General features: G+C 42.5%; 1 protein-coding gene across 3 annotated transcripts; it reads left to right on the forward strand.

The window, feature by feature from the left end:
• Window positions 1-764: 764 nt before the first annotated feature.
• Window positions 765-12,862, forward strand: LOC117535149 (SERTA domain-containing protein 2-like). 3 transcript variants are annotated; one of them, XM_034199512.1, is made up of 3 exons: window positions 767-1,056; window positions 10,673-10,768; window positions 11,632-12,862. In XM_034199512.1, exon 3 carries the CDS (start codon window positions 11,636-11,638, stop codon window positions 12,608-12,610), a length of 975 nt encoding a protein of 324 aa, XP_034055403.1. In that variant the 5' UTR covers window positions 767-1,056; window positions 10,673-10,768; window positions 11,632-11,635; the 3' UTR covers window positions 12,611-12,862. The 3 variants fall into 3 exon arrangements, with proteins under 3 accessions (XP_034055402.1, XP_034055403.1, XP_034055405.1); XM_034199511.1 differs by lacking the exon at window positions 10,673-10,768 and having other exon boundaries at window positions 765-1,056; XM_034199514.1 differs by lacking the exons at window positions 767-1,056; window positions 10,673-10,768 and adding an exon at window positions 5,741-5,857.
• Window positions 12,863-18,441: the final 5,579 nt, after the last annotated feature.

Here is an 18,441-nt window from a genome sequence, read left to right on the forward strand (position 1 = left end):
TTATTTACACAACATGTCTCTATAGAGACATGTTGTGTAAATAATTATATAAACACACACACACACACACACACACACACACACACACACACACACACACACACACACACACACATACCATATAAATAAATAAATACATATATATATATAAATAAACACACCATAAGGAAGCAGGAGCAGGGAGAAGAAAATAATGTTATATTACTGCCCCTTTCTCAAAAAATAAATAAATAGAAATTGATGCTCTAAAAAGATTCTCTCAGATTCTTTTTCTCCTGATTAATTTATATAAAAGCCTGAAAATGAGCCGATCAGATTTTGGCCACTTTATGATGTCATAACGATGTTTTGTCTTGTGTAACCATTAGCCAATCACCAACCAAGGTAACCCCCCCCCTTATCACCTGAATCTCCTCCTAGAGCACCATTGTGTTCTTTGTAACCAAATCTCTCTCAGAGGGGCGTGGGGAGGGGCTCCTTATTTTCATCTAAAGTAACAGACAGAGAATCAGCACTTTTTGAAACAGAGGGGATTATGGGATGCATGCTGCAATGATCAGTTTGGTATTTAGAGCCAAACACTTCAGAGACATGTTTTGTATATGATATACAATCTGAGACCTATAATGTATTGATGAAAAACAGTTTAATAATAGGGGACCTTTAAACAGCGAAATTAACCGGAAACCACTTTTATTTTGAAGTCTATCACCAGAAGTTACGTTAATGGCGCTTCTTGCCGTTCTTTAACCTAACCGCAGCTTGACTGTATTTCCCCGGTGACACATCTCCTCCTCTCCTCCTCCTCCTCCACCACCTCCACTTCGCCATTGTGTGCGGAGCTCGGTGAGTGTTGAGGTCGAGGCAGCCGCCGCCGGAGAAGGAGAACCGATGGCGGAGTAGAAACTGACAATTTAAACGGACTAACTGCTGGTTTCTCCTCCATCTTCTTCCCTTTCTTCGTCTTCCTCCTGACCGTAAAACAGCTCCTGTTCCCGGCCTCACCGACGACACCCATGCAGCAGAGGAGACCCTGGATGGGACTAGCTACATGTGGTGAGTGACAGACCACCTTTTATACCCACTAACTTGTCCTGGTGCTGCCCGGCAAGAGAGCCGTTTGTCGGTCACAGTGGCAGCCGTTGGTCGGTTAGAGAGCCGTTGGTGTTGTAACTTATGGAAGAAAGCTGCTGTTATTTTATATAGTGTTAAAATATTTTATTGTAGTTAAAACCATTACTCAAACAGGGACTGACTGGTTGACAGATAGATAGATATATTTGTGTATCTTTACATATGCTCCTTACTCTTTATTTTTACTCATTGTTATTTGTATGAAAAGGTAGGCTACTATATAATACAGTTTTATTATTATTATTATTATTATTATTATTAATCCCAAATTGGGTAATTGTTATGGCACCACAGCATTTTGACAGTCAATGTACAATAATTACAACATTTCTTAAAAATAGAATAGAAATAAACCTTTAAAAACAATATATACATATTCTCAAAACACATACATTCAGAAGGATATCTACTATAACATACAGAATACATTACTCTCTAATAAACCAATCGTAACAAGTGTGCACATTAGCTTTCAATTAAAAGTCAAATATATCCTAACAATCAGAAAGAGTACATTTTTTTAGATGTCAAATGTAATGAGAAGAACCGTATTTCCCCACGGTGCTGTGTGGAGGTTGTGGCCGGGTGTGGGTGCCTGGTGGCGGGCAGGTGGCGGGGAGCAGCCGGTGGCCTGGAGGTCCGGAGGGTCTGGGAACCAGCTGCTGCTCTGACAGCTGCAAACCGCGCTCACTGTCACCCGCAGTGATTTATATTTACCAGAGTGAAAAGACAGACATGTGAGCAAGTCTTTATGTCAGGGAAATGGTGAAAACATGGCTTTTAAATCCCCCAAAATGTGGACAGAAATGACATTTATCCTCTGTAATGTAACGTTCAATGATTGGTCTTATAAGGGTTTTAATTCACTTAGTTCTAGTAGTCATCTAAAGCTGCAATGATCATTTAATAACACGTTGATAAACACAACATGTGTGTGCAACTTTTATAATCTCAAAGTCTTTTTAGTAACTTTTTAAAGCAAAAATGCCGAACATGACCTACTACCAGTTTCTCGATGTGATGATTTGCAGTTGTTCTTTGTTATATATCACAACAATTGAATCATCTTCAAGTTATCCAGATAAACAAAGCAAATAAGACACTAATGGGGCCAACTATTTAACATTTCCAAACAATTGATTGATTTATCAAAGAACAATTCCACCGATTAATCAATAATGGAAAATGTATTTAGCTGCAGCCCCTCCCACTTTACTTATGTTCTGGTATGAGTATCAACACACCCGTCATGTCCCCCGCTTGATAAGTAGTTCATGTTCTTAATATTAATTATAGCTTGCAATAGACTGAAACTAGATTTGTTTATACAGGCTTCGATATTTTTAATGAACAAGATTTGTACTTTTTAACAGTCAAAGTATCAAAAAAGAACCAACAGTTAATAAAGTAGTATTTAGTGTGGAAAAGCCTGAACCGTAAATATATGTTCACCTGTCAATGACATCCTCAACTTGTGTCATGTGGTATTCCTGTATTGTAGTGTATATACATGTATTATTGGCAAAGATTATTGTTTGATATTTTATCACTAAAATCCCCCGTGTAATCTAGAAGCCCTTACGCACTGATATCTAGAATATGATGATCGCGTGTGACCTGCAGTAAATAAACAAACCAAAAGATAATGACCTTAAATTCCTATTTAGAAATGGGATATCGGGAAACAATACACTTTCAATTTAAGAAACAACCAACAAATGCTTGCTTTCTTAATGTCATAGTAACGTGTCATTTGACGGCTTCACTACAGGTGAGGTTTGTGTGAGTTGAGACATGAGTTTGACTGAGAGTTTATGTTTTATGGCGTTCAACAGTGGCCACAAGAATAGAATGAATGTAAAAAAGTGTGAATGATACCTGTATACATGATTTGTTACATTTAGACGGCGTGTATAAATCCAGTGTTGCCGAGTTGTGTTGACACTGGCTGTGGTGACTCAGATCTGCAGCTGGGGGATCAAAGGTCAGTGCTGTAAGTTTCCTGGTGTGGAGTCCAGCTTTAAAGAGAAGAATGTGGCGTGGAGCAGCAGCAGTTCAAAAAGTGGAGCAGGCGGAGTTACAGCAGACTGACAGACGTTCACTCTGCTCGCAGTACAATCAGCACTTTGTGTGTATTATGTAAGACTTCGACATTGGACTCACACACTCTGCAGGATGCCAGTTACAATCAACTCTGACACAAGATGAGGAAGACACAGCTGTGCTGCAGTGTGGACAGCTTCAATTGGCTGATCCAGTTCATCAAGTTCCTTATTTAAGTCATTCATAAAGTAACAGGACTTACTACTCTGTCTGAAACCAGAGCCCAGTCTGCTCTGATTGGTCCTCTGGCCGGCTCTGTTGTGATTGGTCAACCGCTTAGAGATGTCCCGCCCCTTATCCTATCACGTACAATGTGTTGGAGCGCTAGCCAATAGGAGCGCAAGTGTTCCAGAAATAAATAAAGGAGGCAAATGGAGGCGTTTCAGGCAGGGGGGGGGGAACACAGGGATTTTAACCTTTGCAGACCATTTACATGCACAGAAACGATCACACTACAGGGAAGGGTTAACCCCAAAAAGCACATGTTAATGCTAACATCAGCGCCGATGTACATGATGCAGGGACAGTACAGTGTCATCAATACAAACTCTTGGATGGTAACCAAAACTAATTCTACAGAAGCCAGAGTAAGAAAACATTTAATAATGATATATTATACTACTTGCATACATTCAGACTACAGCTGAGGCTGGTCAGGATGTTATCAGTTTGCATGGTGTTGGTCATACACCAAAGTGCTGGACACTAAGAAACCTTCATGTTTGGAGTAAAGTTAAGCTTTCATTATTTTGTATTTACTTCTTTTACACACCTCTGTCTGTTCTGACCAACACCCAAACAAAACCCATGGCCTGTCATTTCTGTAACATCAGACTGACTCATCGCTGACTCAAGAAACTGAAACAGCTTGTGTCTCAGTTTCTGTGTGAAGTGGGAGCATCAAATATGCAAATGAGTTGTTTGCTTTTTATCTTTGAGCTGAAGTGACTGCTGCTGGACACACACACACACACACACACACACACACACACACACACACACACACACACACACACACACACACACACACTGGTGAGGAGACGTGAGCAGCACATACAGGATTTCTCACTTCCTGGAGTCTTGCTGTAGTTTCCCTTTAAACACAGTAATCGACAGAAACAAGGAACACACTCGTACTTTTATAGCTGAGTTCTAACTAAAGAGACACACATACTAAACTCTCACAACATAAAGTTAGATAACTGGATGTTTAGCTTTTATTTTAACATTTGTTTGACATTATAAGAATCAGAAATAGTGTTACCAATGAAATTGTGGGCCTAAACTGAGCAACGGAAATCTCTTTTACTTCCTGAGAGCAGTAATTATAAGAGTCTCTTTAAACAGGTCAGTGTGCAGCAACATGTTCCTACATGTCCGGCAGAGCAGCGTGGGCACACACACACACACACACACACACATACACACACACACACACACACACACACACACACACACACACACACACACACAGGTAGATAAACACAGTATCGGTTCCTTTGAGTCATGATAATGATTTAACCTTTTGGGTTTTGATGCATTTTGTTTAACATGGAATCTGTTTCTCTGTGACAGCTTTGTTAAAGTATCAGCAAATTCAAACTCTAGTGCGGCCCGCTCCATAAAACTCTTCAATTGACTGCATCGGTATCATTCATTTAGTCCTTTTTCAAAATAGACAAAGAGACACCCACACAAACTCTCTTCTTTCCATAAACCTCAAATCTGACAGATGAAACCCCGGACCTGTGTCTACACTTCTGCCAGAGAGTCATTATAAAACATATGTTGATGCACGCTTTTTTTGAAGCCGCTCTCACACAGCCAGCAGCTCCTCGCAGCTCCTCTCAGCTCCTCGCAGCTCCTCGCAGCTCCTCCCAGCTCCTCCCAGCTCCTCGCAGCTCCTCGCAGCTCCTCTCAGCTCCTCTCAGCTCCTCTCAGCTCCTCTCAGCTCCTCCCAGCTCCTCTCAGCTCCTCTCAGCTCCTCTCAGCTCCTCTCAGCTCCTCCCAGCTCCTCACAGCTCCTCCTAGCTCCTCTCAGCTCCTCTCAGCTCCCCACAGCTCCTCTCAGTTCCTCTCAGCTCCTCTCAGCTCCTCACAGCTCCTCACAGCTCCTCCCAGCTCCTCTCAGCTCCTCTCAGCTCCTCTCAGCTCCTCTCAGCTCCTCTCAGCTCCTCTCAGCTCCTCCTAGCTCCTCCCAGCTCCTCACAGCTCCTCTCAGCTCCTCACAGCTCCTCACAGCTCCTCTCAGCTCCTCTCAGCTCCTCTCAGCTCCCCACAGCTCCTTTCAGCTCCTCTCAGTTCCTCTCAGCTCCTCACAGTTCCTCTCAGCTCCCCACAGCTCCTCTCAGTTCCTCTCAGCTCCTCTCAGCTCCTCTCAGCTCCTCACAGCTCCTCACAGCTCCTCCCAGCTCCTCTCAGCTCCTCTCAGCTCCTCTCAGCTCCTCTCAGCTCCCCACAGCTCCTCTCAGCTCCTCTCAGTTCCTCTCAGCTCCTCCCAGCTCCTCTCAGCTCCTCGCAGCTCCTCTCAGTTCCTCTCAGCTCCTCTCAGCTCCTCACAGCTCCAAACATCGACGCACATTCCTAATATGCGTCATTTGGATGAAAGTATCACATATTGGTAATATCAATGAGTTTGAAAGTTGTTTTCATTGACGTGCAAAAGTTGGTAGTTTTTGTTGCAGACTTAAAGCAGCAACATGTCCCTCCTGCACAGAGCAGATAGTGATCATCAACACGACCCCTCATCACAGCTTATGTAGGAAAAACCAGGACAAGAGCTTTTGTCTGTTATCTGAATTTAATCTTAACCAGATCATAACTGGGAAACCGGCGGAATGAAAACACACACACACACAGTCACACACATACAAACACACACACACATACATACACACACACACACACACACACATACAAACACACACATACCATACATACATCACTTCAGGGGACATTACATTGACTTACATGCATTTCACGGAGACTCATCCTAACCTTAACCATAACCAACACTTGCCTAACCCTAACCCTTACCCTTAACCCTAACCCTTAACCTTAACCAAGTCTTCACCCTAAAATGAATGATTATCCATTATGTCCCCATAAGGGAGGCGAGTCCCCACACGTGACTGTGTAAACAGATTTAGGTCCCCACAAGTATAGTAATACTAGGTCACACACACACACACACACACACTGTCCACAGGATACAGCTCCTGTAAAGTGTGCACTGCAGGAGTGTGTTTGTGGAGGAGAAAGATGGCGTGTGTTTGTGGGGGGGGGGGGGGGGGGGGGGGGGGGGGGTGTCGTCAGGTTGACTGAACACTGAAGCGGCTGAGCAAGAAATTCCTGTGGAGTCGCTGCAGCTCGGGGGGGAAACGGCTCCACGGTGAGACAGAGACACGCTGACCTCACTGTCCTCTCTGACATCACAAGGTGTCACACACAACATCAACATGTGTCTCTGCATGTGACATCACAAGGTGTCACACACAACATGTGTCTCTGCATGTGACATCACAAGGTGTCACACACAACATGTGTCTCTGCATGTGACATCACAAGGTGTCACACACAACATGTGTCTCTGCATGTGACACCTGAAAGCAGCCCTACCTCTTACATTAGAAAAGTGGCTGATTTTTGTTTCATTTACGCTGAAGCAGCTGAAACAAGTCAAGTCACATGACTCTGAGGTTGCTGGTTTCGCTTTTGGTGTGTGCTGTGACTAATTGTATTACAATGTTATGTTAATGAATGTTTCTCACGCCACAGGTGAGTTGTTACAGGTGTGTCAGTTGAAGAACTCTGAAGGTGATCAGTGTGAAGCCAATTGTCATTACATATGTTGGCAGAACTTTGAAGTTCAATAGTTTGAAGTCATTTTTAAATCCAACGTACCTGAGATGTGATTCTTCCAGCTCCTTAAATGTGAAGATGTGCTGCTTTTCTTCGTCCTATTTGATCAAAAAAAGGGGAGAAAACCATCAGTAACGATATTGAGTGTTTAAGAGAACTCAAAGAGTATCTATACATCTGAAACGATGCATAACAGAGCTGCAATAATAAGTCAATCAGCAACTACGTGAGATTATCAATGCATTGTTTCAAACAGACTCACTGCGTCGGCCTGATGAAGGTCCAACACCAGAATGTATAAAACAAATGTCCTTCAGCCGGTTGGACACATGCAGCAGTTTGTTTTTAACCTGTGTCTCCACAAGTCTCATTGTGTGCAACATCGATTTCAGTATTCTTTTGTAATTAAAATGTGCTGACTAAGACCCCGTTTACACGAGGACGAAACGGGTTGTATCCGCATAGTTTCTCTCGCGTATAGCCCTTCCGTTCACACGAGGCCGGAACGGGACGGACCCCGCAAACGATAACGGGTCCCAAGGTGGATATATCTGCAAACGGAACGCTCTGGGGGGCAAACGGCTCCGTGTGTGCGTCCTATACGATCGTTCCCCGATAGATGAAGCCATAGCCCCGCCTGCTACTGACCACGCTACAGATGCTAGTGCAACATCTACAGCTCCTCAACCATCAGCGACAAGTGGACATGGAGAGCTACATGAACTACATGTTGCTAAATCCACCGCGGGGCTTAAACAGAAGGGCAGCCATGCTCGGAGGTCTTCTTCGCTGCTTTTGGTGTATTTTGTGGCGGCAGCAGCGCCACTTACAGGCCCGGCGTATGTACTACAGCGCTCTCGTGTGAACGGACACGTTAAATGAATCGAATGCGTGTGAACGGAATACTTTTTTGAAAACGCATACGGTGCGTAAACGCAAACGTTCCCGTGTACATGGGGTCTAAATGTGTTGACTAGTTTGGTCTTAACAGTGAAGTATCTTTAATATCTTTGGGTTTTGGACATTTGATGACGATGCTTTTGTCTCGAGGAAATGGAAAGCCTGAAACTAATCAGCTAATAGAAAACTATCGATATTTGCACACGTAACTGGAGGTAAAACTGAAATCACTACATCAAACTTAGATTTATAAAACAAGTGGATCCAGGTGCCTGAGGTCACCTGGACAGGAGGTCACATGACCTCCTGTCCAGGTGACCTCAGGTCATGTGACCTCCAGAGTTTATACTGAGTCTCCCTCTGCACTGTGAGAGCAGAGCGCTGTAACACAACACCAGCTCTGATAGTTTACTCAATGGAAAGGTATGCAACACACACACACACACACAACCACACACACACACACACACACACACACACACACAGACCCGACACACACACACATCCACACACACACTAAACCAGACAACACACACACACAAACCAGACACACAAACCATCACATTCACACACCACAACCAGACCACACACACCACACACACACACAACCATACACACACACACACCACCACACACACACACACAACCACACACACACACACAACAGACACACACACACACACACACAACCATACACACACACACAACCATACACACAACCATACACACACACATACACCCTACACACACAACCATACACACACACACACAACCATAAACACACACACAACCATACACACACACACAACCATACACACACACTACCATACACTCACACACACATACATACACACACACCATACACACACACACAACCATACACACAACCACAACACACATACACACACACATACACACACACAACCATACACACACACACAACCAACCATACACACACACACACACAACCCTACACACACAACCATACACACACATAACCATACACACACAACCATACACACACACACAACCATACACTCACACACATACACACACACATAACCATACACACACCATACACACACACACAACCATACACACACAACCATACACACACAACAATATACTCACACACACATACACACACCGCATACCACACACCATCCACAACCATACACACACAACCATACACACAACCATACACACACACAACCACACACACACAACCACACAACCATACACACACAACCATACACACACACACAACCATACATACACACACACACACAACCATACACACACACACATACACTCACACACAACCATACACACACAACCACACACACACACACACAACCATACACACACAACCATACACACACATACATACACTCACACACACACAACCATACACACACAACCATACACACAAACACATACACAACCATACACACACACACACAAAACCATACACATAACCATACACACACACACAACCATACACAACCATACCACACACCACACACACACACACAACCACACACACACACAAACACACACAACCATACACACACACAACCACACACACACAACCATACACACACACACAACCATACACACACAACCACACACACACAACCACACCATACACACACACAACCAAATACACACACACACACCTGAGCTGTCAGATCTTCATGACAAAGACTTTTTACCCACAAATGCAGTTTCTGAAACTATTTTGGGATTTTCACTTCATCAGACAGACAGCTGCCAGAGGGGGAGAATGGGGGAGGAGAGAGAGAGGGGGGGGGTGTAACATTTTTGAACCTCTGTCAGTCACAAGATTCAGTCTTGATTTGAAAGGATGCTCGATCACAGTTCAGTTTCATTAAGAAAATTACAGACAGACAGGGGGGAGGAAAACATCTCTCTCTCTACCTCACTCTCTCTGTCTCGCCCATCACCCCCTCACCTCGTCCTCTGGGTGTCGGAGCAGATGGCCTCTGAGGGGCCCCACAAGGGTCTAAAGCAGAGAGGAGGCGGGCGAGCACATGAATAATCATATATAAGAAGTGTGTGTGTGTGTGTGTGTGCTGCCTCTTTCAATCTCTCTCAGCACTTTCAGACCCCTGTTGGCCGAGAAATAGCAAGGTCACCGGTTCAAATCCCCCCCACAGCTGCTTCATCTGCACTCAAACAGAATGAATAAGTACACACTACTCAAGTACTCAAGTACACATCCGATGTTCCTTTATTAGCATATAATGTATGTGAGACCTTTTGGGGGGTTTCCCCTCACTTCAAACCGTCCAAACTACCCCTTTAAATCCCTCTACCGGATGAAGGTCAGAGATACCGTAAATAAAGTAGTATTGATTGAAAGTGTTCAGTCAGTTTCTAAATCTGATACAACTATGTTATATTCTTAATAGTGCATAACATCTAGAGGTGTGTCATGAGTGAGGAAGGTGTGTCATTTTTCACACTTTGTTACGACCCTTAACATTAATGTAAAGGTCATGACCTTTCAGAGGCTGATTTCACATAAGTTTCACATTTTTGAGTCACTCAATTGTGTGTGTGTGTGTGTGTGTGTGTGTGTGTGTGTGTGTGTGTGTGTGTGTGTGTGTGTGTGTGTGTGTGTGTGTGTGTGTGTGTGTGTGTGTTTCAGTACGGAAGTGGCCTGTTTCCTGTGTTTTGTTGTTCAGGGAGTCCGAAGGTGTCAGACTGACTCCCACCCAATCAGCTGAGGGTCACATGGGAGCAGGTCAGCTGACTGCTCACACACACACACACACACACACACACACACACACACACACACACACACACACACACACACACACACATTTCTCATCACAGTTTGTGAGGAGGCCGCTCATCATCCAGATTTGATTTCTCCAAAGTTTCAAAGCCCAAGAAAGACCCTTAACATGAACTGTTTGCCTCAAAACACTCAGAACTACTATTTATACTTTACAAAGTATTCAATACCTTTTTAAAAAACGTTTTCATGTTGCGTAAAGTCAATGCTTTGCTGTGAACAAAGAAGGGTTTCACGATATTGGAGGTAATGACTCAGAATACCTTTGTTAGTCCCTCAGAAGGGAAATGTATTACAGCAGCAAAGAGCCAAAGACAGCTTAATGGTACCTACTGTAAGAAGCATGCATCATTTGTTTCATTCAAGATAAACACAAATTAAATTACATTTTTTTTTAAAACGTTTTTATTATTCACTGTAATTTCAATGCAGTGCAGCTTTCTTATTTTCTCTCTATCTGTTTCATTCTAATGATTATTTTCGTTTACTAAATATTGTGCTTCCTGCAACTTGAATATTGAGATTTCATAAAATACGGTCAATTGTGCATCCCGACTATATCATATTTTCAATATCTGTTGTTGCCACATTTCAGTTTCTTCGTCCGTGAATCTTTGATACTGCGCAGCTTGCTTTCATTTATGATGTTGGCGCAGTGTGCTAGAGCGTTGATCACCAGGTCAAGGGGCGTTCTGGGACATCAGTTCGAAACCCGCCTCGGCCGCCACTGCGTAATCACTGTAATAAATGTCTTAATGAATTACTATTATTCTTGTGGCCTCTCTGATCTCCGTCTCTTTCCTCAGATCCATGTTGGGTAACGGGGTGAAGCGTAAACTTGACGATGATGAGGACGTCCTGGAGGAAGAGCGGCGCCCCCCCTCCGGAGGCGTTGTGTTTCAGACCTCCTCCACCCGGCAGACTCTCCTCAACATGTCTCTGATGAAGCTGTACGGCCCGCGGCCCGCCGACCTCCGCCTGCAGCGCCGCGTGCTCATCAACAACGTCATCCAGCGCATCCACAGAGACTTCAGGCAGGAGGGGGGGGGCGTCGGGGCGCTCTTCTTCTCCTCTTCATCGACCGTGAGCGAGGACGAGAGCTTCCATCAGCCTCCATCTTCCTCCTCCTCCTCTTCCTCCTTCAGCATCCTCTCCTCCTCGATGTCCGGACTGCTGACGGACTCCTGCCTCACCCCCGCCTCGCTGCTGGAGGAGGATCTTCCCATGTTCTTCACTCTTCCTCCCTCCTCTTCCTCCTCCTCCTCTTCCTCCTCCCAGCACCTGCTCCTCTCCCCCAGGATGCCACCATCGCCCTCTCCGTCCCCCAAAGACAGCTTCTCCTCGGCCCTAGAGGAAATCGAGGAACTCTGTCCTTCCTCTTCCTCCTCCTCCTCCTCCTCCTCCTCAGAGTCGCCATCACCGCCTCCTGCTCAGGTTTTATTTGATGTTATCATGAAGGAGGAAGAGGCGGAGAGTAAACCTCCTCCTCTTCCTCCTTCTCTTCCTCCTCTTCCTCCCCTTCTTCCTCCTCCTCATCCTCCCTCCCAGTCCCACTCCTTCCTCACTGACTTCACCCTGGACGACGTCCTCTTCACAGACATTGACACGTCGATGTACGACCTCGGCCCCTCAGGAGCCCCTCCGTCCAAGATGGCCCCCATGGTGACGGCGGACGATCTGGTGCGTTCGATGTCGGGTTTCGGAGCGACGGGCGGTCAGAACCAGCCGTTCAAAATGGACCTGGCCGAGCTGGACCACATCATGGAGGTGCTGGTGGGCAGCTGAGCAGAACTTAGTGACGCTTTGTTCATTTTGTACAGTTTTCAAAGTAACAACGGGCTTCACTCTGGGTCGTCTGGAGGATCACAGCTGCTGCGGGAATTCACTGATGAATCACTCGAGCTGGATTTCACACGGAGAGAAATCCACTGGAGGTTTCAGGCAGGTGGTTGTATTAATGAAACTTAAACACAAGTTCAAAAGTAGTAACACACGGTATAAAGGCCTGGTCAATATTTGGTTTTAAAGCTCAGTGAAGTTAACGCTTGTTTGTGCAGAGCTACAGGTAGAAAGAAAAAGGTCTTCCAGCTCTTTTTGGTGCTTTGACCAAAACCAACAACCTCTAAATAAAACAAGGCTATCTTTCATAAGAGCCTTGTTTTACTTTAGCCTAAATGCTAGCACTTAGCAGCTACAAAAGCCACGGAGCTTCTGGTTCTCAGGGCTTTGAACTAGCTAGCTTGCTAACTGCATAACAAACATTTTAGCTAAACTGCTATCAGGCAGAACATCCTCACAGTTATTCCTCCTCGTAAATAGAGTGCGACAGTGACGCGTCCTAAACCCAGAAGTAAGTTAGCATTTTACCACTTCCGGTTCCTTCCACAAAAAGCAATGCGATGTCTCCATAGGATTTAGGAAGATAGCTGGAAATAAGGTCTGTGGCTGAGACACATTTAAGAGCCGGATCACGTTTTGTTCAGCCGGATAATCTCCAGATGTCTACCCTACTTTTATAATTCTTGAATCATAAATCTAATCGATAGATTCATGATTTGAAGATTATAAAAGTAGGGTAGACATGTGGAGATTATCAGAAATTGCATTGGTTTTTGTCGAAGGAACCGGAAAGAGTTTACTTCCGGGTTTTAGGACTGCGTCACTGCGGCACTCTCCTAAACTTTGTATATCCTGAAAGAGGACGTTTAATTAACTGGATAAAGGGAAATAGCTTATAAGCTACGATAGCATCCTCCTTCTTGCCAAGACAGCTTGCTATTTGTCAATGGTGCAAATAATAATGTCCAAATGGAGTTTAATTTGGTGTGGATTTACTGATTTTCCTGCAGATTGTGAAGCTCTGATTGACCAGGCCTTTAATGTGTGACGCAGATGAGACCAACCATGTGTATACAAACACACACAGCAGCGTTAATCCCTGAGCTCCACACTGAGGACCCGCCGTGTGAATGACTCCCTCTCAGAGACACAATGAGCTCGGAGTTTGTCTTCCAGCTCCGATAACTCCGATAACTCCGGCCTGAAGTCCCGTTTCCTACCGCTGTCCGAGAAATTGTAAAGATCAAAAAGAGACTTTTTTTCTACCGCCGGTGCATGTTTCCACAAATATGAGATGAAGACGGAAATCTCAATAGCATTTATAAAAAAAAAACAATCCAGTGCCTTTTTCTAAAACCTCGATCACGCCGTCACGTCTTGCTGTCGCTCGTCACGAAGCAATACCTGTTCTTAATTACCCACAATGCATCATGTTATACCTTTTGAAGAGGATCCCGCCTGCAGAGATACTTCGGTCCAGAACGAGTGTGAGAGCATCTCGACGTGTGTGAATGTTGATCTATTTCTATTGTTGTTTTTCAAACGGAAAAATAACGTCTGATGTTTTTATGTATTTTCCCACAAATCCAAGGAAAAAAAGCACATTTTATTTATTTGTGTTTTTATTGGATTTGAAAACAGGAAACATATATAACAGCAGCAGACTGACGTTTCTAGTTTTCATTTTCTTTAGCCGGTTTGTTGCTCATAATGACCAACTTACTTCCTGCCTACGACTTTGTGTCTGAACAGTTATCACTGCTGTTGTTGTTGTTGTTGTTGTTGTTGTTAGTCTGTCACAGTTTCTGGTTCAAAAACAACCTTTACTTTTGGAAACACAAAGAGTAAAGCATCTTATTGGTTGAGTTCAAACCTGAGCTAAACTAGGAAGTGTAAATTAGCTGAAAATCAAGGAACTCAATTATAAATATTATTTAAAAAGAAAGGTAATCATTTCATCTTACTTGACAAAACAAAAAGTTTCCCCAGGTTTTTTCACTTAAATTCTTGACTTTAATCCAGGGGTGTCAAACTCAATTTCATCGCGGGCCACATTCGCATAAAGGTTGCACTCAAAGGGCCGGTTGTAACTATATATAATATATATATAAAATAATGTATTATATTACATGATTGCCTCTGAATTGGATTATTATCGGATAGGATAATAACTTAGTAATTAACTACGTCTGAAAGCAGAAGTCCAGGGCAAATAATTGCAAGTCTCTTCAGGGCATGTCACAAAACAAGATGCATTGTGGGACATGTAGTTTATGGGCAACCTGCTTCTGTAAAGTGGCGTGTAGCCGTATAATAAACGTATTATATTCTTTGCAAGCTCTTGCGGGGCCACAGTAAATGAAGTCGCAGGCCGGATTTGGCCCCCGGGCCTTGAGTTTGACACCCCAGCTTTAATCTAAGAGAATTAGCAGGAAGAAAAAGATAAATAACCATCGAGACACTTTCCCTCCTAATACATGTATAATGTATTTTTTCATTACACTTGACAGACATTGGATGTTTGTAAGCGCTCACTTTAAACTCAACCAATGACATTGTATCTTTCTAAAAATAAAAGAGCTACATTTCAACCTGGAGTTAATAAAACTCACATTTGGAAAAAATAGAAAGTATGTTGTTGATGGTTTGTAGTAAAATGGTGACGCAGTTTCACACGCAGACGTTCCCTTTACCAGAAATAACTCTATGAATTATTTATTACCCCGCGGCTCCGTGTGTATTTATTGTATCTCTGGACACTAATATTTGGTTTGTACAGAAACATAAATATGTATTCTTTGTAAAGGATTTCTCCACCAAGGCTGCCCTCTCAGTTCAGGCTTAACTCGGAGGTCCTTTTGGGTGGAAGTCTATGAAATACTCCGTCATTTAATAAATGATCGGAGTTTTTTTTTTTTTTTAATACTATGTAATATATGATTTCAGCAATGCATACGCGCTCAATTCAACCTATGCCACTGTGTGTGTGTCTGTGTGTGTGTGTGTGTGTGTGTGTGTGTGTGTGTGTGTGTGTGTGTGTGTGTGTGTGTGTGTGTGTGTGTGTGTGTGTGTGTGTGTGTGTGTGTGTATAAACAGTGGGCCAGTTTCAAATGAGTAAATCTGAATAGAAACTTAAAATATTAGTGTTTTTTTTTATGTTTCAACCGGGATTAAACTTGCTGATGTGTGCCTAGATCTAAATATCTGTGGCCCAATACATTTTAAATGTTAAGTTATTGCAATGCTTTAAAATCAATGTTGCTAACCATTGATATATGAAACAAATCCCCCTTGCATGTTGTGTGTTTTACACCAAAAATGGCATTATGTAAACAAACTGGCATTTAAATAATCTTAACCTTTATAAATATCTGGTATTTATGTTAAAAATCTATCTGAGCTGAAGCTGGTAAAGAGATCTAACTCAGTAAACGTGTAAAATAACATTAAAATGTGATTGAATTGAATGGCAGTTAAACGCAGTATTAAAGCTGAACTGTGTCGCCCCCTGCTGGACAGATGCGGTAACAGCTGGGAGTTACACCAGTGAGTAGTACTGCATGTGTCCTTATGTGAAAAAATAACATTTAATTCAACATCCAATATGTTTTTTAAGATTCAATACCTTTTCTTTTGTATTGCTAAGATCTTCCTGGAGTTGTTCCTCCACTATTCACACTGTATTTATTTATTTTTACAGCTTCAAATCACTTTTAACACATTTCCAGTGTAAGCATCCACCTGTTGTTGATCAGTATTTAAAACTTAAGAGACAGGGATCTAAATTAGAGATATCAATTAATAAAATATTTACATTACACACTGTTTTTTATGAAGAATAAGTTAAATGGTGCTGTGTGTTTTTTAAACTCTTCTTCTTGTTCTTTGGTTCTAAATTTGAACATTTTTACTATAAAAATGAACAAAAGTCTGAAGAATGTGACTTCCCAAACCCTTATTTCATTTAGATTTAATCGATTTAATCATTTTTAAACTGGCTCCATGTTGTTTATCCTGACTCTTCTGTCTGTTTCCATCCAGAGAATGAAAGATTGGTTGTTCAAACCAAATGTTTGTATTATTATGTTGTTGTTGTTGTTTGTAGCAGCTCTGTGGCTCTGCAGGTTTGTACTGGACATTAAAGGGAGGGATGAAGTGATTCTGTACATCGGTGCCTTCTCCTATGCAATACATCATGTTTCCTTCTGACGGCGATTATTATTATTATTATTATTTGAATGTGATGAGGATTCAGCTCTGAGGGGGGGGGGGCACTTTAGTAATTTTATTTTATACATTAAATGAATATGATCTCATCTTTGTCTTCCTGTCTTTTATTTTTAACAGATTTTATCTCGATTGATTACATTTTTTTAATTTGAGAGGATATGTGAGAGAGGAACTGTTTGATTTAAACTAATAAATAACTTAGGCATTTAATTTGATTTAATAAAAACAAATGTAAATGATGTATTAGAAAAAAAGAAAATAAACATGTTATTGATATTACCTCATTTTAGTAATAGTATAGCATTCTTAATTATTCAGTCTCTAAATGTTAAATAACTTGTACAAATAAATAAATTGGCTACGCTAGTTAATAGTGTAATTAAATAAAAATAGGTTACATTTAAAGACTAAATTAATTTGTACATTTTATATTTCTATCATTATTATTTTACAGTGAATTTAATGCATTTCTTCAAACATAATGCAAATGTTTTTGGCATTTTTCTTTACAGGTTAATTTAATTTATAAACAATGTAATGTCTATTTATTTGTTAGCACAAGTTAGCCTCTATTAAAGGTAGGGTAGGTAAGAAAGGAGAAACCTGGGGCCTGTACTACGAAGCTGGTTCAACCTAACCTGGATATGTTTGAGTTAGCCGGTTGGCCTAATCCAAAACATACGCGCTCTCGCTAAACTGTACTACGACGCTGGTTATCAAGTGGATCGCTCAAGCCAGCCGTGTCCTATCTAGTTAGGTGCGCGTTCACATGAAAGGGGTGGTATCTGGAGCATTCGACCAATCACAAACATGGAGAAGCGTACTGCCAGCGCAGCGTCATACTTCCTGAATGAAAAGTGAACTTTAATATTAGACATATGAAGAAGTTAAACTTTAAACATCCATTACTTAAACACTTTATCCAGGATCAAAGCCACATAGCTGGTAACAGTGTTTGAATGCGTACATTAACAGGTTTATGATATCACTGCCCCGTCTAACACACGAGTGGATCTGACTTTAATTAGCCTACATTTAACTCGAGTGTTTCGTCAACTTAATGTGTTGCTTAAAATAATACTTCTGCATACAGTATGTGACACTGAGTGTTGCACGGCTCAGCTGACTCAGATAAGGAGATATATGATATGGCCTACATTATGATGTGATGTGATATGAATGATAAATGGGACACATCGACGTCTGCACTCACTCGAATGCTCCAGATACCACCCATTTTATGTGAACGCGCACCTAACTAGATAGGACACGGATGGCTTGAGCGAATGAGTTGATAGCCAGCGTCGTAGGACAGTTTAGCGAGAGCGCGTATGTTTTGGATTAAGTCAACCGGATAACTGAAAACATATCCAGGATATGTTTAACTAGATTCGTAGTATAGCCTACCCCCCAGGTTAGCCGCACAGCATAAGTTACCATGGAGATCTAGCCTGCTAAAAAGAGAAACAGCTTCGTAGGACCGGAAACCCCGAGTTTTCCCTGAAGTTAGCTGGCTAAACGAAAATCCTGCTTCGTAGTATACCCCC

Source organism: Gymnodraco acuticeps, unplaced genomic scaffold (assembly GCF_902827175.1).
Source record: "Gymnodraco acuticeps unplaced genomic scaffold, fGymAcu1.1, whole genome shotgun sequence".
Classification (NCBI taxonomy): domain Eukaryota; kingdom Metazoa; phylum Chordata; class Actinopteri; order Perciformes; family Bathydraconidae; genus Gymnodraco; species Gymnodraco acuticeps.

Excerpts from the sequence above, each read along its gene's own strand:
- LOC117535149 (XM_034199511.1), top strand. The coding sequence starts at position 11,636 with ATGTTGGGTAACGGGGTGAAGCGTAAACTTGACGATGATGAGGACGTC.